Source organism: Artemia franciscana, chromosome 8 (genome assembly GCF_032884065.1).
Source record: "Artemia franciscana chromosome 8, ASM3288406v1, whole genome shotgun sequence".
NCBI lineage: Eukaryota > Metazoa > Arthropoda > Branchiopoda > Anostraca > Artemiidae > Artemia > Artemia franciscana.
The window spans coordinates 27,455,165-27,480,231 of record NC_088870.1 but is presented as its reverse complement, the minus strand read 5'-3'; the positions used below and the strand labels follow the sequence as shown (position 1 = coordinate 27,480,231).

The window sequence follows — 25,067 nt, the reverse complement described above, 5'->3', positions numbered from 1 at the left end:
AGATGCATTCACAACGTGGTGGTTGAGTTGATGGTGGTTGAGTTATGTGGTAACTGAACTGAGCGGTGATTGAGTTATTTTTTAGTTGAATTTAAGGTAGTTGAGTGAAGTGGTAGTAGAGTTTAAAGTGGTTGAGCTGTTTGGTGGTCGAGCTGATGGTGGTTGAATTTAAAGTAGTTGAGTTGTGTACTAGTGAGAGTTGAGGGTGGTTGAGTTATGGTGGTTGAATTGTATGTCCACCATACATTTAACATCAATAACAGCACTAATACCCTAATCTTTTGTATCGATAAATACCCTAGTATTTTGTATCGATCCTGCCAGTCTCCAAATCTCAATTAAAAAAGAAACAGTAATAAGATTTTGAAAAAATAGTTTTGGCCATGAAAAGAAAAGTGTAAACATAAAACTTAAAACGAGCAAAAAATTGCTATGAATGAAGACATTCATTCATACGCCCACATTCAACGACAGACAATCAACGCCCCCAGAAAAACAGATATCTTGAATTGACTTACTTGACTTAATGCTTCATCCGAAATGTTTCAGTCGTCGAAAGTGATGCTACATGGCGCCACCATTTAGACTGGTCTTTTGCAAGGATGTAAACATCTTCCTGATTATTTTCTATGGCTAAGAAGGCACCTTCCGAGTCCTTCCATCTGGTTAGGGGACGACCTCTTGGCGTTTCCCACCATGCAGCAAGGGATCAAAGTCAAAAATCGTTCGAGCGGGAGTGTCGGGGGGCATGCGAAGGAGATGTCTGTACCAACATAGTGTTCGCTAGGAACGTTGGACTGAGATGGGTGTTTGAGCAGTTAACGCCAGGAGGTTTTGGTTGCTAATAAAATCCTGCCAGCGTAGTCCTTCAATGCAGCGAAGATGTTTTTTTTGGGGGGGGCTATATTTACGGTGCTAAGCACAGACTGAGTGGCTGGCCTGATTTCGGCTCCGTAAAGAAGCATGGATCCCACCGAAGCATTGTATATGCGCATCTTGGTACTACAGCTGATAGAAGGTTTCTTCCAGAGGGCACTTAGTCTTCCCACACTGCTGAGGCTTTGGCGATTCGTTGCATTAGATGTTTGAGGATTGATCCGTCATTTGAGAGGATAGAGCCAAGGTATGTAAATTTCTCAACAATCTCAGCTGGTTTGTGACCGACCATTAATACTGGCGGGAAAAGCGGTGAGTTACAGACAGTTGAGAGCTCTCGTCAGTGAGAATATCTCCATCATTAGATGTGATAGGGCCTAGGGAAGATGGCTTTCCATCTGTAAGATCACGAAGGTGTTTGTTTAGAGCGCATGTGTTACCCTTTTGGCGGCCTCCTCAAGATCGGCAGCCTTTTTCTCGGTGAACAGCCTTCTATCTCTGTGGAAGAATTTATTCTTAAGCCGTTTAGATGTCTGTCTCTAACCATCTGCTTCACTAGGCGTCCTTTGCGACGCCTTGAGATATCCAGGACTTTTGTCTGGGCTTCAGATGACCAATAGTACTTTCGGCCGAAAGCAATACGCCGTTTTTGAATAGTTGCCAGGCTTCTTCAGATTCTGAAATTTGACCAAGATCGAAATTTGACCAATCAAAACGGTTTAAGATCGAGACAGTATAATCCTGGAGCATCTTTGAGTTAGCAAGATTGTTCATGTCTAGTTTGGGGGGACGGTGATCACTTTTCTGGGCTTTCAAGCGTAGTCTGAGGTTAGAGACGACAAGCCTGTGGTCGGTGTTTCCCCAATTCTGCACTTCTGTAAGTTCGGCAGTTAGTTATAGAGGAACGCCAGCGTCGGGACACGATTATGTAGTCTAGCATCTTTTTTTTCGTCCGTTATTGCTATACCAGATATATTTGCTAACTTCTTTCCTTTGGAAGAGTGTTGGTGATCACGAGCTCATGCATGTTGCAAAGCTGAAGGAGCCGCAGCCCATTGTCGTTCAAGGAGTCGGGTGTTACAGCTCCTAGAACATTGTTCCAAACGCTGTCTGTATCTCTGACAGTGCCGTTGATGTCGCCAAGAAGGGTTAAAACATCATGAGGGGACACGTTTGCTAGAATGCTAGACAGTTGGGCGTAAAAACGATCTTTCATCTCATCTGAGGCTTAGTTTATTGTGGTGTAGCAGACAATGATGGTCCTTTTTCCATGTTTGTGCTAGATTTGCGCTTTAAGTATCCTGTATGATATCTGCTCGTAAGAAAGGAGGCACCTCCTGGTCCGAGAATCTAACACAAGTGGGATCCATCGGTTTTGGTTCTCTAATCACCCGACCAGATTAGGTGACAGTCTTCACCAATGTCTTCAAAGTCGTTTCCTATAAGGCGAGCTTCAGTTACGCCTGCTACAGCCACACCAAAACGCTTGAGTTCTAGCACAAGCATTGACTTCGCTCCAGGGAAGTTAAGGGTAAGAACGTTTCAGGTGGCCCGGCGAAGACCACCTTGGTTAATAAGGTTCAAAAGATGGTCAAATCTCGGTCCGGGGACATGCTGAGGTCTTGACAGGTAAAAAGAAGATCGATCCTCCGAGACAAAAACATCACTATTTGTTGCACTTAGGTTCAGGTGGAGGGTCGCAAGCCCAACCGACCCTAGACCTGGGACCTGATTAGCTAGGGGAGCCTAACTATTGAGTGTCCCTGAGGTGGGCTCCACCCACCTTGTGAGGTCAAGGCCACCCTTTTCTTGAAGCGTTTAGTTAGGGGGTTCTCCCATATCCAGTGACCCGTGGTCTGCAGACCAAGGTCTGCTTCATTCCGAACGAGCTCCACTCTACACTACAGATATAGTAATTATGAATGTTTTCATTTTTTTACAAATTTTATTTTTCTTCTTATACAAAACCAAAACAAATCTTCTGCAAAATGCTACCGCGCTAAGAAAACTTTACAGTTTTGTAGACGCACGGCAGTAACAAGTAATAATTTATATTCCACTACAAGTCACAACATAACCATAATCAACTCAAGCTTCAAATCAATTTACCACAAAGGAACAGAAAGTACAACGAATAGCGGTGACATTGCTGCCCCTCGACCACCCAATAGGCTAAGGTGTCACTTCCGCTTTACTGAACACTAAGTATATTGGTATACAGTATTTCCAGCATTATAACATTAATTAATTGAATTTTATTTGATATTCCTGGAATTTGGTTCTTTTCAATATCAGTGAATTTGTAAGAATCAACCAGTTTTATTTACAAAATATGTATAAAATTTTCATCAATCATTTTTTTCCTTTTTAACCGTCTTTTTTCAAATGTATACTATAATCAACTAGAATACTAAACTTTAAGCTTAAGTTATTCTTTTAGTTGTCAATAAAACAAAAATGACATTTTAGCCATATGGGAGATTTGAGCAGTGGTAATACCAATGGTTATTTGCGTAAAAAAGAAAAAAATAATAGTCAAAGTGAATCTTGAGTTATTACCTCTACTTAGATACTAAGTTTTAATTCGCATGTGTGCTGTTAACGAAGTAAAAGAATGTTACCACCTTCCTGCTCTTTATAGCTTTGGGAAAAAAACGTGCAGCAAAGGTGTAGAATAGACGTAGCGATGCTTAAATCTAACCGGTGAGGTTTATGGAAATCAAATTTAAAGAAAAACAAAAGTAGAAGCAAAAATAATTCGTCGATAATTTAGGCTTAAAGTTACCAAGCTATTAAGGCTACTATATTTCCTACGCATAATTGGACTTTATATGCTCTTGAAGTTATTTACTCGTGTTTTCTCACATTCCGTAAGCTGGGCCAAAATTTCCCTGTATTTGATATCATTGTGAAAACCAGTTGGGGTGAACCCACGAAACGCGAGATGACAAATGGTGGATTTAAAACATACCTTTTTGTGTCTCCATTTAAAAATCGAAGAGAGAGTCCCCTCCCCCTAGAAAAAAATTAAAACATCTTTTTTTCGTACATTCACTGAAAAAGGCTTATGGCTCGTTTGTTCTACCATTCTTCTTTGCAAGTACCACAGGCTCCCGCCTTAACCACTACGGCGCTATTCCCTTTTAGGCGCCAAGAACATAACCCTTTCTCAGTCGATTTCAGATTCAGGAGATCAAAAACATCCAAAAGAGGTAAAGCCTAGTATGTAAATCTTTTCTTTTCAACAAGAATCTCCTCATCGGCTGATTCCAAGATTCTTTGGTTCTCATCGATTGAAAAAAACAGAAGGCAAAACAAATTACAGAGCAACGGTTAGGAAGTGATGAGGATTTACGACAGCCGACCTTTGTTGCCAATAGCGACAAGGGCGCCAGCAGGGGGAGGCATGGCCCCCTGAAAATTTGGACCTATAAAGTAATTATAAGGAAACCAAAGGAAAAAGAACAGAGTTGGGAAGAACCGTGGGAAAAAAGCGTGTTGCCCCATTATTGGCTGCCTGCCAATAGGTTTTGACCCTTAATAAGGAGAATATAAGTTCTAATTTATACCTGAGTGACCCCTTTCCAGTTTTCCACAAACATTTTATCTATATGATTTGGTTGGAGTAAAAAAAAATATCAAATTCTTCATAGTAATGAATGGTAAGTAAACAACGATCCTTGTCAATGACGAAAGTGTAAGAGCATAACTATTGATGACATTCAATCAAAGAAACACCTTTTTATGGTGATCCTAAATATGTATTTGTTTATCAGTAATTAATACCGTTAGTAGAACACAAGAAAGTTCGCAGAGTTATAGAAAACACAAGGAAAACAACTTAATAAGGGGCAATTTCTTTAAAAAAAAATATGCCGTCAAATTTTGCATGCATTGCAAGAGTACACATGAGCTGATACATGAAGCCACTATGATAAGAAATGTTTCCCCTGAACGGAATGCTGGGAATTTTTTTATTTTCCCCTTGAATGGATATCTTTTTAGTGTTTTATTATCAATTTTTTCAGGAGTGATTGTATTTATCTAGCTGTCACTTTGAAAAAGATTTCATTTTTTACAGAAGTGAAGTATAAAGGTGTCAAATATATTGGTTTTTGGTATTCAAAATGAAATTAAAATGTTGAATTAAAAATTTGTATTTGATTTTCTTAATCTTAGTTTTAATGTTTTACTTTGAACAAATTACTTCGAGAACGCGTTACTTTTTTTAATAAACAATTGAGTCTTAAGGCATTAAATATTTGGTGTTTGATAGCCAAGTTCAAAACTGTCGATATTGTTAAAAAATATCCGTTCAACGTTTCAGCATTGATCAACAGAACTGAATACTGGGAGTTGATTTCTTAGTTATTTTTAAGTAGGCTATCGTTCTGTGTATTTTTTGCAATTAATTACTTTTTTCATTTTTATATACTTTTACTTTGATTGATATACTTTTTCCATTGAATTTAGAAAAATGTTTGTCTCTAAGCTTCATTGCATATAAAAACAAGTTTTTTTTAAACTGAAAGTAAGGAGCAACATTAAAACTTAAAACGAACAGAAATTATTACGTATATGAGGGGGGTCGCCCCCTCCTCAACATCTCGATTTTCACGCTACAGTTTTTCGGCACTTTTAAAAAAAAAGCTACTTATTGTTTTAATTAAATGACCCTTGGATTTCTGGATTGTTTTTAAAGAATTTGGACAAAATGTAAACTTTATTTAAACATAGCTAATGGGCCTTTCAAGTATGCTGAAAAAAAAGCAGTCTCAAATTTTATCGGACAACTTTGGGAAAAAATGGCGTGGGAGGGGTTCTAGTTGCCCTCCGGTCACTTGGTCACTTTCAGGGGCACTAGAACTTTTCATTTCTGTCGGAATGAGCCCTCTTTCAACGTTCTAGGCCCACTGGGTCGATACGATCACCCCTGGGAAAAAAAACAAATAAACACGCACCTGTGATCTTTCTCTTGGCAATTATTATAAAATTCTACATTTTTGCAGATATGAACTTAAAACCTTTACAGTAGGGTTCTTTGTTACTCTGAATTAGATGGTGTTATTTTCTATGACTTCGAGGGGGTCTTTCCCCCTTTTTCGAAAATCAGACAAATACTCTCAGACTCGTAGCTTTTGATGGGTAAGACTGAACTTAATGAAATTTATAAATTTGGAATCAGCATAATAAGCCATTTCTTTTTATATGTATATTGGTGTAAAAATTCAGTTTTTTAGAGTTTCGTTACCACAAAATGTTTGATTTTAAAGTTCCGGTTACTATTGACACGGATCACTCCTTACAGTTTGTTACCATGAACTGTTTGATTACCCATCAAAATCCAAAGAGGGATCATTGAAATATTGATCGTTGTTCCTGCGTTACCGAAAGTAACGCAGCAAAGTCCTGCGTTACCGAAAGTTTCATGAAACTTTACAGTTTCATGAAATGTAATTAATAGATAGATAGATAGATAGATAGTTTATTTTAGCCCACCATCAGAACAACAACATGGCGGAGTATAAAGAAAAAAAATAAAAAGGAAAAAGAAAAAGGCGAAAAACAATACTTAAAGATTAAACGATTAGATTACATTCACTATACACATTCATAGCTCATATATGACGTGCAACGGCAGGAAATTATGAAGGTGCTCAAGAGCACCTTTTCTAGCATTAGTTTCCTGTTCTTCCACAGCTTCACGGGGATTTGGAATTTGAGAAATGAGTTTCTCTCGAACAGCGGTGCTTATCAAAAACTTCAAATATCTACAAAACGCGGACCTAACTTTTAGTTAGGTCCTTTTTTTAGTTTTAGTCAAATCACAAGTATCAAATCTTAGCCCGTCAGAAATTTGTTTTGTAGCCTTAGAAGTCAGCGTGTTAAATAATATCAGACTAAAGACGGAACCTTGTCGAAGTCCTCTCTTTAGTTTAACTGGCTCACTGAGTTTTTCAAGCCCAAGTTTCACTCTTATAATATAATATTATAGCTATTAGCTATATTATAGCTATATTATATAATTATATTATAGCTATATTATATAATTATATAATAGCTATATTATAGCTATTAGAGTACCAAAATGATAACATAGCTACTATACGGGCGTTCACACCGGCATCTAACAAGGTGCGGAACACAGCAGACTGGATTACTGAATCAAATGCAGTGGAAATGTCAACACTACATATATGTACGGATAACTCAAGTGGATCAGCTTTGGCAAGAATGCGCTTTAGAAGTCTATGAGCGAAAGCACAGCTGAGATGCTTTCGAAACCCAAACTGCCTGTAGTCTATCACACACTTCGATATAACTTCGCGAAGGACCAATTTTTCCAGCACCTTGCTCAATGTACTGGAGTCAGTAATCGGCCTGTAGCCTCCACACTCATTTGCGTTTTTTCCTTTCTTCAGGATGTTTGTAACGACTCCGGAACAAAACGATTTGGGGACGGTGGCACTATCTATACACATCTGAAAAAGTAGTTGCATATGCTGGATCAAAAGCAGTGAACCATTGCGCAGATGATTACTACTGACACCATCTAGACATGGAGCCTTGTTAACCTTTAACTGGCGAACAGCCCTCAAAACATCATTCACGGATACAAAAAAATTGTTTCTCTTTTTCAGCAGTAAATCAAGACGCGATTCATCATATTCCTTTTCCAAGGGAGTATCCTTAGACCCGAAAACCTTCGAATAATGTCTTATCCACTGTTCCTCAGGTATCATGGCACATGGCTTGGACTGCACTTTACTACTTTTGAATTTTTTCCACATATTTTGTGGGTCACGGATAGCCTCTTCCGAAGCAGTTTCTGCTTCCGAAGCAGTTTCTGCTTCCTTCACTTGCAGCTCATCCACACGTGCTTTGTATTCTCTTTTTGTTTTACGAAATAGATTGAAGACAGTGCTGGTCCTCGGCTTGCCGAGGTCCCGCCACACAGAATACCACATCTTAGACCTCTGTTTGGCATGCTTCACGTAAGGATGGTCACTCCATCCTCTTTTCCTTGTACCTTTCCTAATAACTGCACTAGGTACAGCTGCAGACTCAGCAAGTTTTAGCGCGTGAGTAATTTCAGCGCAGTATGTATTGAGTGCAATCTTGTCATCACACCCATGGACAAGAAGCTGGAACGGGACTTTTATTTTGTCCAAAATTTCGTCACACGTCGACTGGTACAGACTGAGGTTAATCTTTTTCCACTCGCGTTTTTCTTTATAATCTGGCCTTTTTGATTTCACATCGTGACCAAAAGGAACATTAAACTTAAGACCAAGATAATCACTTGCGGTATGCTCTGAATCCACATGTACAGACGAGGGAATAGAAAAGTTAGAAAAGACGTGATCAATATTACTTGTGCTTCCTGAATTGTGAATGAACGTAAAGTTTTGATCTTTAATATATGGAGGACAGTCACTCGGAATACATGCCATAAGAACGTCCTGTAACTTTCCTTTCGAGAAGGGGTCACACTGGAAGTCACCGCAGACTAAAAAACGCGAGCTTCCCAGCCTACGGAGTAGCCTTCCAATTCGACCGCAAGCCTCGGCATACCGTTTTTCACTACGATCCGTGTTCATGTTAGTTGGTAGGTATACATCGATTAGCGTGAAAGCACTTGGGCCTGGGAACTCGACTGCTATATAGAAATCGCACGACTCAACTTTTCGACAGTCTATGCTCTCGTCAACGAATATTGCAAGTCCACCACTAGGTCGGCCCCTGGCGCTAGAGCGCTTAGCCTCATGAATGTGTACGTATTTATTAGGAACCGACTGAAAGAGCCTTATCTTTCCAATTGCAAATTCTCTTTAAAAATTTGGGAAAAAGCCAAACTCCACAGTAAAAAGTAAGGAGCTAAGGAGGAGACAGTCCCCCTCATATAAGGAATAATCTGTTCAAACAGGTTTCAAATCTATTACTTGCTTTCAGATGAAAAGCTCTTTTGTTATTTAATTTCTGATTGTTTTCCGAAGCATACCCAGGCCTAACCAAGATATAATTTTAGGTACCGTTCCCTTAAGTCCCTGATTAATTGCTTTTAAAATGTCTAAATCAACAATTGTTCGTTGATCAGTACCGTCCTATGTTTAAATTTGCAAATTCAATTTTGGATAAAATTTGAATATACTTAAAAATTGGCGATGAACAGTAATTTGGTAAAAAGTACTTGTTAATATTACTACTAAAGAATTTCGGTGGGATGAAAAGTAGTACTATTGTTTGTATGGATGGAAATTCTGTGAGACTTTTATCTTCTACTTATCTGAAGCCATCACATCCTCTACAATAGGACTTTCTTATCGATAAATACGTTACATACATTTGTTTAAGTACTTTGGAGTACTTCATATAAATAGAAAAAAGAAAATAACACCATTTAAAATTGCTGAAAACTAAGTTCCTAGCAGTATTTGTCACCACAAAGAAATTTCCTGGCGGGCCTGGTGAGGCCCTGCCTTGTAACATTTTAGCTATATAGAAAAACAATTTAATTAAATACTACTCCCCTACCTCTTTCAATATTTATCTCTCCTCATGATGAGAAAGCATTTTGTCCATTAAAATGTACTTTTTTAGGAATCTACCCTACCCCCACCTAAACAATGACACATCCCCTCTCGTTATAGCTGATACGAAATTACAGATCACCAAACGTAGCCTAATTTTATTATAAATAAAGCAATCAACTTGGTTAAATCCAATACTGTCACCGAGTGGCATTACTTCTTTTGTAACTGAGAAGCCTAAAATCTAATTATTGAATCTTTTAAATCAATTAGATTCTCAGAATTTTAAACTGATTGCAAATTCGTCCTCTTCGGGGTAAAGGCAGAGTTTGGTGCCCTAAAATAACAAGAAAACAAGACTTTCGCCTGGTCCAATCTGTATTGTCACTTAAAAAAGAGCTTTAAATTTACGTTTGAATGAGCTCCCTCCCAATTATCTTGGACTTTCGGTTTGATACAATAGCCCTTCTGTTTTACTGTTTTAAAAAGAAGAATTGAGAGAAAGAGTCAAACTTTAGCGTAAAGAGCGGGCGTTGATGAGGAAGCAGCCTCTTTCATATACGAAGTAATTTCTGTTCGTTTAAAGTTTAAATGTCGCTCCTTACTTTCAGTTAAAAAAACTTGTTTTTTTTATTTAATATTTAGTTAGAAAGAGGGTCAATTTGACAGCTGGATAGTAACTTTAATTTTTTTTTTTTCTTTCGCTATTCTATTTGTTTTTTCTTTTCTTTTTTAATGTCTGAATATATAAGGGATTTAAGTTCAAGGAGGAGAATTGTCCAGTTACGAAAGAGATACATTTTACATGGCCGTTACATGGCGACAAAATCAAAACGTGGTATCTATGCAGGCAGGATGATTTTTGAGCATCTCTACTCCTTCTGTAAACTATTCTAAGGAGTAGAAAACCGCATAAACAAGTCTACATCTTTTATAATCTACGGAAGCAATAAATCTTTCTGTAATTTTGGCTTGAGTTTGATATTCTTTTAAGATTGAATGCACAATATTTAAATATGTTATTGGTTAAATAAGTTGATCCCTTTTCCCGGAATCCTTGTCGTTTAAAATTTCATGTATTTTCTTTCATTTTACATGCAATTTAGTTGCTCTTTTTATTTGAGAGGGTTTTCCTAAAAGTACTTAAAAATCAACTTGTTCCTACGGAAAAAAAATTCGTGAAATATATTCCCTGTCACCGAATACCACTAATATGTTGGCATTTGCCCCCCCCCCGAAATTTTTCTATCAGCGCCCTTGAATAGCGACTTCAACTATTCCTTTCGGCCGTCCAACGGGAGCCAACTGTTTTCTATCTTATGGAAACGTGAACAAAAAGAATTACGACAAGAATTCGTTGCAACAACAAAACAACCAACTAGTCAACGAAAGTGACAGTATCAAATCAATTATCCTTTTCATTAAATAGAAAAGACTTAAGCCAATTGAAAATAAAATCATTGATGCCGCGAAGAACCAAATACTCTACAGCATGTGTTCGGCAAGATATATTAGAATATACAAAAGTCATATATTTGATTCATGCATCGTCATAACCCAAAGAATACATCGTTTGAACTAGAATTCCCTATAAATATCTTTTGTACCATCTCCAACCAAAGCGATATCACTCAATCAGGTAAAAGCACAGCATATTCATAATAACCAGATAGTAAGTTCCTTTGTTCTCTACAGAAATACAGAATGGGATAAGTGTCAATAGCTCCAAGGCTTCGAGGAAAAATCATTAAATCTATTTTGAACCATTTACTGTATTATTGTATTGGGTTGGAGTTTAATATGAGGAGAAAGCAAAAATTAACGCAACAAAACTTCTAACACAACGATTCCTCTATGACTCTAACTAAAATTCCAATTTAAGGCCTAAATATTTCTTACAAACCCTCAGTCAAAAGTGTTTATTAAATATATCATACATTATGTATTCATATTATATATTGCAAACGGTTTATTCAGTCAATCAGGTTTATTCAAAAGTGTCCTCCTTAAAAACCCGTGTTTACTCGGATGTAAAAAAATGTCAGTCCCTTCAATTCAGATTTTGTCAGGATAACATCTTTTAATGCCAATAAAAAATGCTGGAGCTTGTTCAAGTCGTTGAATAACGACTGGAGAGCTATTGAACAAGCCTATGAAAAAAGAGAATACGAGGCTTCGGAAACTAAAATTGTACCAGTAAGGGAAGTTAGAAAAGGAAGTATCCAAAATTGGCGGTTAGTTTCTGAGAACTGTTAAGTGATTTTTATCTAACTTCGTTTATTTGACGCTTTTGTTATCATCAGATATGCGTTAACTGTGGTGATCACCGAGAGGTTAGAAGATTCGCAAAAGATACGTTAACATCTAAAAATTTTTTTAGCTATGCAAGGTGAGTAAGAACGTATATAATTTGTAAGTACGAACTTCGCAAAGATTGCAGTATAAAAAAAAAATTAAAAGTGTAAAAAACAAACTTCACATACTATGCAAAGGGTTTTTAATTTCATCACAGTAAACAGTTTAAAGAGAGTTTCGTTGAAAAAAAAATTCGAAAGCCAGCTTTTAATTATTAGTTAGTTTCAAACCTTGCAATTATCTCGTTTATGTGGAGTTTTAGAAAAGTAAATGACAATAGATGGATGAATCCCAGGCTGGAATTTTGGTGGCTGATGCAGAGGACCTGCCTGCTGACCACCTGTCGTGGAGAAGGCTGTCGACGTTCTCAACGCCATCCGCCGTGAGGATTAAGCTAGTAAGTAAACCACTAGAAGATGCAGATATAGTCACAAGTAGTCAAAGTCAAAACAACAAGCTGTCGCAGCCACAGATATTCATAATCACAGCTGCAGCCGCAGTAGTATTAGTAGTAGTAGTGGCGTTGAAAGTTCCAAGCTAATGCCCTTAGCTGTTCGTAAAATATTACAGATTCCCCTCATTGTGAGCCTGGATGCACACGATGTCTTTTGATTTATTTCTGAATAACCCACGACATTCCTTATCCATCCCATAATTTGCTGAAAATAGTCGCAAGCAGTTGCAGTCACAGTCACTAGAAGTCGCAGTCACAAATAGTCGTAATCGAGATCGTAAGCAGTCGCAATTGCAAGTAGTCACCGTCAAAAGTCATTTTAGTCACAATTGCAAGTAGTCCTAGTAGCAGTTCAAAACGGTAGCACTTGAATTCACAATAGCAGTTTCAGTAGTAGTGGCTATGACAGTTTCAAGTTGATGCCCTTACCTGTTCCTAAACTATTGCAGAAACGCCTTTTAGATAACTTTGCAACACACAGTGCCTTTTACGTTTTCGGACCCGTCTAGGGTCGAAAATTCCCCCTTTCCTATGGATAAATCCTGCTTATAAAAATGGACAAATTGCATTAAATAAGTTCCTTGGCCTGGGGGTTGTAGGGGGCATGACATTCCCGGGAAAACAATGTTAGGCCTTTGAACTCTTTTTAGCAAAATGAATTTTCTAAATTCTTATCAGTGTTAACGAGGACATCTAAAAGCAGGGCTGGTTACCCTCTGATCACTCTTCAATATTCCCTTCAATATATTACTCTCGCACCCTCTTGACAACCATCGTGCATACAGCGTGTTTCGATTGAGTTTGATATCATAATTACCTTAATACCCTAAGCCTTTTTGGAACTAAGGATCAGACCCCCTCCCAATAAGACACCTATATATATATATATATATATATATATATATATATATATATATATATATATATATATATATATATATATATATATAAGAAATGGGCAACTAGCATAACTTACAACCTTATTCTAGGGGCTCTGGGGTTATATTTCATCCCCAGAGATATATTTATTAGACCTTTAGACTATTTTGATCAAGTTACCTATTTCAAAACTTTTATCCGATGTATTCGGGAGAATGGCAGCAAATAAGAGCATGGGAAGGGGGCTGGTTGCCTTCCAACCGTTGTTCAACCTCCTTCTCAAAAAGATATTGCATACACGCCATTTTGATAAACTAGATGCACATAGTGCCTTTTTATTTAAATTAACATACCCCTCAACATTCTTTGAAGTTTCACTTTAATACCCTTAGCCTTTCTGGACATACACCTTACAGATATGAATCAGATATTTCCTTTTTTTCCAAATGATAAATCTTGCATTTAAGCAATGGGTAAATTGCATAATTTACAATCCTTGCCCTGGCTACGGAGGGTACAACATCCCTGCAGCAAGAATTATTAGACCTTTTGACTATTTTGAACAAAATGGCTTTTTCTCAAAATCTCGATCTGTGCAGGGGGGCACCTAAAAATGACAGGGGGTCAGGTTGTACTCAGATCCCTCTTTAACATCCCCCCTCAACGTACCCTGAAAGCTCCAACTTAATACCCTCAGCCGTTCATTAGATAATGGTGATAAGCCCTCTTGACAACCAGCAAATACGTAGTGTGTTTTGATTGTGTTTGGCACCTTTCTCAACATTTCCTAAAATTTCACTTTAATACGCAATGCCTTTTTGAAGATCCAGGATCAAACATGTTCCCTCTTCCCAATAAAAAAGTTAGATGCTAACAATGGGCAACTTGCATAACTTACATCCCTTGCCCCGGGGACTGTGGGGTAGGGGTTATGCCATCCCCAGAGGCATAGTTATTTGAATTTTGGACTATTTTAAAGTAAATGGCTACATCAAAATTTTGATAGAGTGTATTTGAGAAAAAAGGTGTGGTTGCCCTCTGATCACTTTTGAGTCTTGAAAGGGGCACTAGAACTTTTCAATTTCCAATCGAATGAGCTTCCTCCGATGTTTATACGACCCCCACTTCCATATAAAGTGGCTCTGGGGAAAAATAATAAATAATGAATGAATGAATGAATGAACTTTATTACCCGTAAAAGTATAAAAAACACAAAGTATGGAGTATTATAAATAAACAAAAACAAAAACGATAAACAGCGAGAAAAACAGCGAGGGTCGTAAACGTAAATAAAGTTGATAATCTTTTTACATAAGTCATCACTGGAAGAGCGAATCCGAGAAGGCACATCTATTAAACCAAATCGAGCAATTATTTTTCTGTTTTGGTGCCATCTAGGAAGTCGGAGGAGGAATTTGCAATATCTGAAATAAGCCGCACGTAGAGCATGGCGATCTTTCTTACGAAACAGATGAGTCATGCCTGACAAAAACAAAAGCACAGGGGCACAATAAGCATTATAAATCATGCACAAACCGTTGCGGTTGTAACGGCTTTTGTTAGGGGATATTTTTCCGTAAGCGACGCGTAGGTTTTTCACGGCTTGATTCACTAGGGATGAACAGGTAGTAGAAAGTGTTGGGCCGAAACACAGACCAAGCCAACTAACTAAAGAAGAACATGGCAGAACTGTAGTCCCGGCAACGAATGGAGCGACCGCATAAGGACTATTAAAACAAGTAAACTCGAATTTAGATGCATTAACTGACAGTCCAATTTTAGATAGTTCATTGGTTAAAATAGTAAAATTGGAAAGCAATCCATGGCGAGTCTGGGCAACAAGAGGAACGTCGTCTGCATATGCAACAGAAGACAAACCAATATTACAGTAAAAAAACATAACTTTTAAGGGGACGCAGGCACGATGCAAGCACAAATTTAAATATACTAGGAGACAACACGGCACCTTGCCGAACTCTCTTATTAATTTTTGCCGGGTCAGATATTTGGCCATTCCAGGTAACTTGAGTTTTAGACTTTGAATACCAAGAACCCAATAAACATAGTACAGAAGGATTAACACCTGAAGACGCAAGGGAAAATAGAGCCTGAGAGTGCACAATATTGTCAAAAGCCCCAGAAATGTCAACAGTAAGACAGTATAAAGACATTTTAGTTTTTACGGCATCTTTCATGAGTCGGCTTAAAACATGATGTGCATAGGAGCAACCGAAACTTTTCCGAAAACCAAACTGAAAAGGCGTAAAATCACAATTCGACTCAATTACTGGTAGTAATAAATGTTCAAGCAACTTACTTAAAAAACACGATACTATAATGGGACGATAATTTACACATGACGTGGGGTTCTTGCCTCGCTTTTGAATAGACGTTACACGACCACAAAGTAAACTATCAGGAACAAGCGACTGTGCTAAGCAAGACTGAAACAATATTTGTAGATAGTTAAGTAGAGTAGGACAATCATAAGCAAAAAATTGGTAAGAAAGGCCGTCACCATCAAGGCTATTTGAAAGTTTAATTTTTCTTAAAGCTCGGCGAATTTCAGATATTGCTACTGGCTGGACGTGAGCCTGCAAGAGACGGTATGGTAATAGCGGAATAAGCAACTTATAATAAAAAGACTGAAGAAAATTATTAAATATACTGAACACACGCTTATAATAATCAACTAAATTAGCTAGCTAGAGACAAGATAGGGCAGATGGGGAACATTTCTCACTATTAATAATCTTATTCCAGGAGGCCTTATCGGTGGGGCCTGGCCATGCATTCAAGCGTGCTCTCTTCAAATTGGCCTTATATTCAATTTTACACTTTTGCTTCACAGAGAAAACAGCTCCGGACGATGGTCGGTCACAGGATATCCACATACGTAGCCAAAATTTGGCTTTATGCTTAGCACGTTTTACTTCAGGATCAACCTTCCAATTAGGCTTCCTAGTACCAATCCGAACTTTATCCACAGGCACTGCAGCTTTGGAAGCTGATTTAAGGCAATGGAAAATTTGATAATAATAGCAATTTAGGTCAACTCCACTTGAAGGCGAGGAAACCGAAGTTTGCAGCAGGTGATATGGCACTTTTATGGTCGACAGTAAAGCAGTTAGCGTAGCAAGGTATAGGGGAACATTATCACGATCCCAGTTCAACTTCCAGCACCACTTCGGCTGAGCCGAAAGTGTTTTGCCAGATAGCTCACAGTAAAAATTACAGCTAAGAATGAGGTGATGGTCATCAATCTTCTCTTCGTCCACCCTGACAATCGATGATAATAAGCTGGAACTGGAAGTGATCACGTGATCCGGGTTTGATATTGAGCAGCCTCTGTTACGAATATACGTGAATGGGAGGCTCCTATCTGCAACGAGATATCAGCTAGGAAGTGATTCTAGCAAGAGGGTTGACCTATCGGAGGTACCAAGAATGTCACAGTTAAGGTCACCACCTAAAACCCAATTTAGGTCTTTTAAACGTAGACTTTCGAGTAGAGCAACATTTAGCGAAAGATGTGAATGATGCTATAGATCATCGATCGCAAGGTAAATAAACGTTTATAAAGGCAGTGCTGTCACATTGAATCGCTAAGATGATATCATCACAATGAATCACAGAGGGCTTTGATGGGGAACGGAAGAAAATTGCTAGACCACCGGAAGGGCGGCCTCTAGTTTTCTTGGCCTCTTGCGAAAAAAAATGGTGGACAGAAGATCGCTTTAGGCTAGAAACGTTTGACTTGGTCAAAAGATGTTCTTGCAAGAACACTATGTCATTGACTAATAATTTGTTAATTAACAAGTCTTTGTCTTTTGTGCCGTTAATTTTAAGAGAAGCAAAACTTAAAATGGCTTGGTTCATTTTGGAGCAGAGTTCAGAGCTCGTTTGATCACTGGGCAATTCATACTATAGGAAACATGAGCTTCACCGCAGTTGGCACATTTCGGAGCCTCTAAGCAAGGATTGTCATTAGTATTTGAATGGCATCCAGAGCATTTTAAACACTTCATCACATTCGGGGCGCATAGGCAGTGAGCTAATGAATGATGGATACTTAGGCATCTAAGACACCGTCTGGGTAGTTCTTTGTATTCAGATATTTTAAAAGACTCGTAACCCAAGCGCAGACCTGTATCAATGGCAGATTTTAGTGCAGCGGAATCAAGGAACTCTAAACGGAATGTATGAAAAGAGCCGATCTGGGCGGCCTCGATAAGACCAGGAATGGCGGAGATGAGTATACTGCTAGAAACACTATCGGGAAGTCCCCTAATTACTCCAAGAGGTTTGCGATCGATCACTTTAGCAATAATAGTTGGATAGCTCTCAACAGCAGATGCGGCAAGAAAATTGGCGGAAACTTTATCCCGCGTGACAACAACCCATCTTTTCCGTACCGGATCGGACTTTAGGGACATAATTCCGTCATGTCCGGCGGAAGAATCAAGCTTTTCCTTGGGAAAAACTTGTTATTCGCAATATTTAAGAACGACGGCGTACGAGGGTTTGCGATTGCTAGCCTTACTATCTGAGACTAAAGAGCTATTTATACACGTTGGGGGACTATTGAGGTGAGCAAGCGATTTTAGCTGATCAAGGCACTGGTTGACTTTGGCGGTAAAGACAGAATACGCTGACGCCGGAATGCTGAGGACTTCAGAGGGGGATTTGATCACGAACTCTGGAATATCAATATTTTCTGCAGAGCAGCAAGAAAGAGTAGCTATAATGTCCGACAATGAACTATTCTTAGCACTGGGTCACGAACGACGAGTTATAGGCTGTCCTGGGAAGCAATTGCTATATAAAAGTTTCTTAGCGCCAAGAACGTCTTCATACGGGAAAAAATCACTAGTGTATTTCACAATCGACTGATGGTCCAACCCCTCATCGAGATTATGCAGAACAAAGTTCATACTGGGCGATAATAAAGCGTACTGGTATTCCAATTGTCCATGATAAGCAAATTTCGCTCACGACTCGGCATCAGTCCAAAAACAATTAAGCGAAAAAGGTATATCCAGAGAGAAGTTCTCGATAAGCACAATTATGAAATGATGAAATGATCACTTTTGATCACTCCTTGATCACTTTTGACTCTTGAAAGGGGCACTAGAACTTTTTGACTTCCAATCGAATGAGCTCCCTCCAAAGTTTATACGATCCCCCACTTCCATAAAAAGTGGCTCTGGTGAAAAATAACAAATAATAAAAATACTTTAGAGCCTTATGGCTCTTTCTATAATCAGCGCAAGACCGCTGATTGACGAACGGTTGCTAGCTTTAGAACAACTGGTGTACGTGTTCAGGAACCTAAAAGTACAACTCAAGGACTCAAGAATTGGGACTCAAACTAATTGAAAATTCTACCAAAATTATACGCAGAATTAGGCAGAAGAACTCAATTGGTGAAGTTAAAAACGAAAGCTGAGACTTGCAAGTTCTCTTAAATCAGGAAATGTAGTGAATCAACTTTTTTTTAATATGAAGTTTAGGATTGATGCTCACGACAACCATATTTTTCTATTTTTGACGCTATTTCTCAAAACATCAAAGTCATTCGTCCTTAATTGTTGTCCCAGGATGTCATTATTGGGGTAAAATTGGAAAATTTCCCATGTTTGGAAGGCTTTTGGAAACAGAACATATGCTTCTCAATTAGACTTCTAACGAATGGAATTTTACCCTTCTTAGGCACCTGCACAAGACAAAGCAATTACTCTCCTTTCGATTTGTTTCTTTTTATGATGTTTAAGCATTTAACAAGTTATATCACGATTTTTTTTGGATTTATGTTAATCTGCTATGACAAATATCTGGAAACTTGCCAGGAAAATTATAATTTTTGCACTGTTACAAAATGGCATATGAGTAATTGAACCAATTACGCTGATTTCGGCAATATGCCTTTTTTTGTTTCTTTTTTTTAACAAACAAACATAGGAATCAAGTTTTGTTCTGATTTCATGTTAATTACAATATAGTCTGAGAAAATGAAGGCAAACCCTGGCTTGATGAACGTGAAGCCTACTGAGTGATTTTCCAATCCCAATACCTTTACTAGTTAGTGTAGCTTTTATTTTTATTGTGCTTTCTCAAAATTTCAAAGCGATTGGTACTAAATTGTTGTGTCAACGGCGATTATTAGATATTCTCCTATATTCAGAAGATTTATGGAAACATAAAAACAATTTCTCGCCTTGTCTATTAACGACTGGAATTTTACCCTTCAGAGGCACCTGCATCAGACAAATTAATCACTCTTCTTTTGATTTGCTCCTTTTTATGTTGATAAGGGAAGTTTTAAGTGTTTAGAAACTGTTACCATGGTTTTTTTTTCTCTCTTATGATGGTCCCTTGCCAAAGTATTCAGTATTTTTTTTTTTTGTCAAACTGATTTGAATCATACTTTCACTATCTTACCTGAAAATTTCAACCCTGTTTTAAGACAGCTTTCTGTAATCATACACATAATGTGTTTTGGCTATGATTGACAGTGTTATTACAATAATCAATATTATTTTCCAAATTGAAAATGACGGTACACATTACTTTTTAGGTTTTTTATAATTAGTTTTCTGTCTATACCCTGCTTTACCTGGAATAAATCAGCTTTAGCAAAAATTCCACCAGTACGCCATCTATCTGCTAAGGCATACAATCCCGCACCGACAATCGCTCCACTTAAAACCTGCAAATGCAAAAAATTTTAGAAAGGAAAAGCTTAGCGTTGACAAGGATTTTTCAGGAAACATTTACTTATGACCATGCAAAATATTACTGTGAAAAGGAAAGAAAAGGAAAGCAAATCAGTAGATTTGAGAAGATTTACTACAAACCAAGAAGGTTTGTAGTCAAATACTGTAAAAACTTCAGCTGTCAAACATTTTCGAGGTAAAGAAAGAGTTTTATCCGCAGGTAGCAAAAACGTTAAACATCCAAATTTCTTTTGTGACTAATTGGTTTGGACACAAAAAATTATTTTGGCACTTTCTGAGGTCATATTAGAAGACTATGGCCAAAGTAGAGAAATAGAAAAATAAAGAGTGCAATATTTTATCTGTGAGGTAAGACCTATATGTGATAACTAACAATCGGGACCAATGTTTTCATTTTATTACTGATCAAGGATACAATTATGTTACCCACTTTACTGGTATTACCTTGAGACTAAAACAACTTTTTTTTTTCTTTGCAATTCAACAGGTTTGCCTTACAGAGGGAACTTCCCTCTACATTTCACTAGTATTACCTTGACAGTCCAAAATCTTTTTTCTTTTCTGTTTTTTTTACAATACAAGAGCTGAACATAAAAAAAACTTCAATCCATATTTAGTTTATTATCCATCTAATATTTCTACTAGTGCAAGCTTGGAACGTTTTCAATTTTTTTTTTTTTTTAACTAAACGAATACTTTTGTTTTGGCATATTTCAGAATTTTTACTAAGATAAGGAGTAGTGTGCGAGACGTAAGTTACCAAACGGCAAGTCATGACTGGGTAACTTACCCGGTAATGGTAAGTATTATGTCAAACTTACTAGTAAGTTTCATAAGTGGTAAGTTTAAGTTTGACAAAAAGGTTCTCAAATGAAACAAATCCATCCCTATGAGAGCTGCCACTTACACTAAAATCTATTGTAAAGAAAATTTTCATTCATAAGATTCAATGCATGAGTCATACCCCTTTGAGCTTATGCTGATATTGATTTGTCAGACTAGCTCTTTGTCATTTCCTGCCTGAGTAAAAAAAAAAAAAAAAACAAGGACACGCGATGAGACAGCCAGTCTGAATAAAGAAGACGTTCAAAGCAGAGGTCAATTTAATTTGGTGAGTTTTTGGCTTTTGACTCGAATTTTTGACAGGCTATCTTTAACTATAGAAGAAATAATCCGTAAATTATATATCCGGCCATAATACGGTTAGTAAGGCCTATTAATAAAAAATATTCCCGTCCAATCTCTTCTAATCTAGAATCGCGATGGTGACACAGCAGTAACTAATGCCCAAAAATAGATCTTTCCCATCATCCCACTAGATTCTTAATTATTTCTGGATGAAGCGTTGTTATAAGGAGGTTTCCGAAAATTCAATTTGAATCTTTTCTTTGAAATCTTGGTTTTCAAATGGATATTTGTAATGGTTTTTGCCAACGTTTTGACTTTTTATTGTGTTGCGAGAGCAACACTTTGGTTTTGTCGAGTTTTTTTGTTTTTTTTGTTTTTTTTGTAGCACCCCGATTTCAGCTTATTCCTAGAAAGTGGCAAGGGTCTAACCTCTGCGGTTTTTACGGAACGTGTGGACCTTAAACCAGATTGATGAATATGACTTTAAATTTTGGAAAGCTTCGTAGAACTCTTGACTGGGGCCAAAAAGAATGGTTTTTGCTTGTGTTTCTACCCATTTCTGTTCGTGATTTCATCTGAGTTTATCATTCGGTTTTTCGTACATGGGATTGCGGTAGAGAAAGGGTATCAGATGTGCTTCTTAAACTTTAAAATTTCTCTCATTGCTAAAGAAATTAGAGTTTATCCTTTGCTCCTTTCTAAGTAATGACGTTAGAAACTTGGCCTACGGCAAAAAAGTCAACTTTTGAACTAAGACAGATAGATCTTTTTTTTCGACGGCAGTCGATAGCTCTTGATGAGCTGATAAAAGTATAAGTTATCCAGTTTTTAGTAGAAAAATTTCTTCATGAGATATACCAGTTTGAAAGTTTAAAGGGGTTGACAACTTCAGTAGTAAGGTACACACTGAAACCAAAAATAGGTCAATATCAATTGTGACACATATAGGGGAGTTTTAAGCAACAGTCGGCTGTAATTGACATAGACCGTCACAGTAAGAGTAAGTTTTGAAACTTACTGGTAAATCTTGCACACTAATAAGGAGTCCATGAAGCCCTCTGCTTAGACTTTGGTTAACAGAAAAGAAACATCATCAATTGCTTTTCAAGTAATGTTTAAAAACACTCAAAACAATTGTAGTAAAAATAATAACATTAATAAGCAAGCAAACCGAGCTTAGTAAATGACGATTCTGGCTCTTTGCTTTGTAATTATGGAAATGACAATTTTGAAATCTTGATAGATTAGATTATTGTGTTGAGAGATCCTAGCAAATACTCCAATAATAAATATGTTGGGCAGTAGATCTAGCTTTCAAGAACACATATACAAGCACTTCAACTTTTTCACACATTTCCTTGTCAACATCCAGAAGCTGGAGTCTTGAAAGTGTATATGCAACAGGAATTTCTTTACCAGTCTTATGCTTTAAGGCCAAGTCACTGTCTAGTTTTTTTCTAGTTGGAAAAAGCTCTGTTTGAATTTGCTCAGTGATCTTGATCTGTTGAAAGATTTTCCCACTTGTGGAGATTTACAATTCAAGCCCATTTTTTGAGGCATTGATCAAAACCTCTAGGACTAGGTTAGTGCATTCAAAGAAAGCCAAATTAGTCACTCTAGATACTTTAATCTAGTTTAGGCAAGCAAACTGAAGTCTTTCCATTCAAATACATCCATTATAGTTAATAAATGGATGTAATTGTTGATTCCAGGTCGCCAAACTTGGGATGTAGCTTAAGAGAAATCTTGGCATTCCAAGGAGATTTTGGAGCTCTTCCTTGGATTTTTGGGAGGGGCATATTATTGGTTGCATGCAAAATTTTCAGGCATAGGTTTGATTCCAGCGATATCTATAATGTTACCAAAATTTCAGACTGACAAAACTAAAAACTGACATTTTGCTACATTGAACTTAACACACCCCGCCTTGCTCTTTCTAACACACTTCCAAGCCATCTTTTATGTTTGTTTTAACTTTATTCAGCAGCTTTCTAAGATGACAACATACACATGATCTAGAATTCTATCCAAAATAATTAGGAACTATTCTGGATTATGTATACTGTCACCAACAATCAATGCTAAATGGTGTTGCATTGGGGGCTCGAAACTATTTAAAAATATTGGTATCATACTTTAGATACAAAAATTTTACTTTTTCCAGAAATTTGTTTCTGCTACTGTCTGCCACAATTTATCCAAAGCCAAGCCTGGATTTTTCATGTTTAACATAAGCTAAATCAAATACCATATTATCTTGCAAGAGACTAAATACTTTTCTGTGGAATCTGTCAAGGCCTAGGATAAATTAAGGTAGAGAAGCATAGGTTGATGAGATTGCTGCCTACACGGTAACATCTTATCAGTGTCCTATATACCTAAGTTTCTTCTTTAGAAATTTTACCAATTTACAGAGGAGCTGCAAATATATATTTATTTTGCTTAATTTCGAAATTTAAGAGCCTTCTTTTATAAAATATCATCAGTGCAAAGCACAATGTATAATTAAATAATACACTAAGATCAACATTCTAGGAGTCTGATTTTCAGGTATACTGATGACATCTACTTTGGGATAATAAAAATTATATGATGGAATTTAAAATGTGAAATTTGTAAATTTTCAAATCCCTGAATGTATAGTATACATTACTTGAATTTTAGAAGACCCTTAACAAGTAGGTTACAGTGTGAAACATTTGGAAACAGTCTTGAATTTGCAATTAAAAGCATTTCAGGTTTATAATAAGGCAAAAATCTATAATTCTTGCTGTTGCCAAAAAAAAACAAAAAAATATCAACACTTTTGTATATAGGTAAAGGCTATATCTATTAAGGGGAAGGGATCTCTGATACAACTGCAATGGTGGTGATTTTTATATTTGGAAAAAGCACTGAATTCAGAATCTAATGGCAGATATCATTTTTTTTTCTTTTTTTTAGCATTATTTCTACCTTATAATAAAGCTTAACTTCAAATCCTACTGCTCTTTTGCTAGTTAAAGATAACCTGTTTGCAATGTAATCACTGAGCTATCATATAAAAAAAAAATAAAACACTACTCAGTTGTTTTAGAGCTATTTTTTATTATTATAATTATTCCATCTTTTTCTGGATTCAATAGCATTAAAATGGCCTACTTCAAAATCACAAGCACAATACAGGGAAATTACAACTAGGCTAAGCCAATCTTTATCGTATCTTATAGAAGATAAATTTCAATCCACTTGTAGCCTCAGAACTTCTAGCTAGGCTAGTGTTCACCTACAGAATAATTCTAAAATATTCCATAAGTTGCTGCATTATACATACGTAGAAATATAAAGAAATAAAACATAAGGAACTGATATAAAAGAAAATAGGCCTAGGTCTATGTTTATACTCCAAGAAAGACCAAAATTTCATGAGGCCCATGATTTGACCTTGAGACTGGTGGCCCGGTTTCTGAAACTTGTGATTCTGGTACTATTTTGTCATATCTATTAGGTTGGGACAAGGCCTAAAGAAGCCATCAACTTTTTAATGCTGTTGCTTTTAATGCTCAGCTATTCACATGATTGCTGAACTTGTTTTATTGCATGCATTGAAAAATGTCACTGCATGATTATTTACATTTTTCTGCAAAAAGGGTTTGCAATCCACAAAATAGCTGCTATTTCCTTTAAAACACAGTATATGAAAACTAAGGTATTTTCAATCTAAATTTCACTGCAATTTATGAGTCTTGTGGAAAACAATGCCCAAATTTAGAATCTATAAAAAGGTCTATTAAAGAAGGTCTGATCTTGCAAAGATAAAATTTGATTTTTTTTTTTTTTTTGTTCTGTGTCATTCTTCTGTCTGTAGAGAAGAATGTATAAGAATATTCTTCTGTGTTAATGTAGTTTCTCCTTATGGTTAGTACTTAAAATATAAAACCAAAATTCCATATAATTTTGAGACCAATCCTTTTTCCAAAGTGAACATTTTATGCTATAAACAGGGCAGATTACATAAGGAAAAAATTGGTAATTGTGAATGGCATCTACTTCAGGATTTTAATTAGGCTAATTCTGAAAGATGATGTAAGAAAAACCGGCAATCTATTTAAAATGTGAAAAAATTCG

The 25,067-nt window shown here is 36.9% G+C and overlaps 1 protein-coding gene across 4 annotated transcripts in view; it reads right to left on the bottom strand.

Moving 5' to 3' along the window:
* Positions 1-25,067, bottom strand: part of LOC136030234 (tetraspanin-33-like) — a 183,380-nt gene that overhangs the window by 146,020 nt on the left and 12,293 nt on the right. For 3 of the 4 annotated variants that reach the window (XM_065709055.1, XM_065709054.1, XM_065709057.1), the window contains exon 2: positions 19,712-19,804. The exons of the other annotated variant lie outside the window; for it this stretch is intronic. In XM_065709055.1, coding sequence (XP_065565127.1) covers positions 19,712-19,804 — 93 coding nt within the window. The remainder of the gene's footprint in view (positions 1-19,711; positions 19,805-25,067) is intronic. 4 annotated transcript variants of the gene reach the window in all.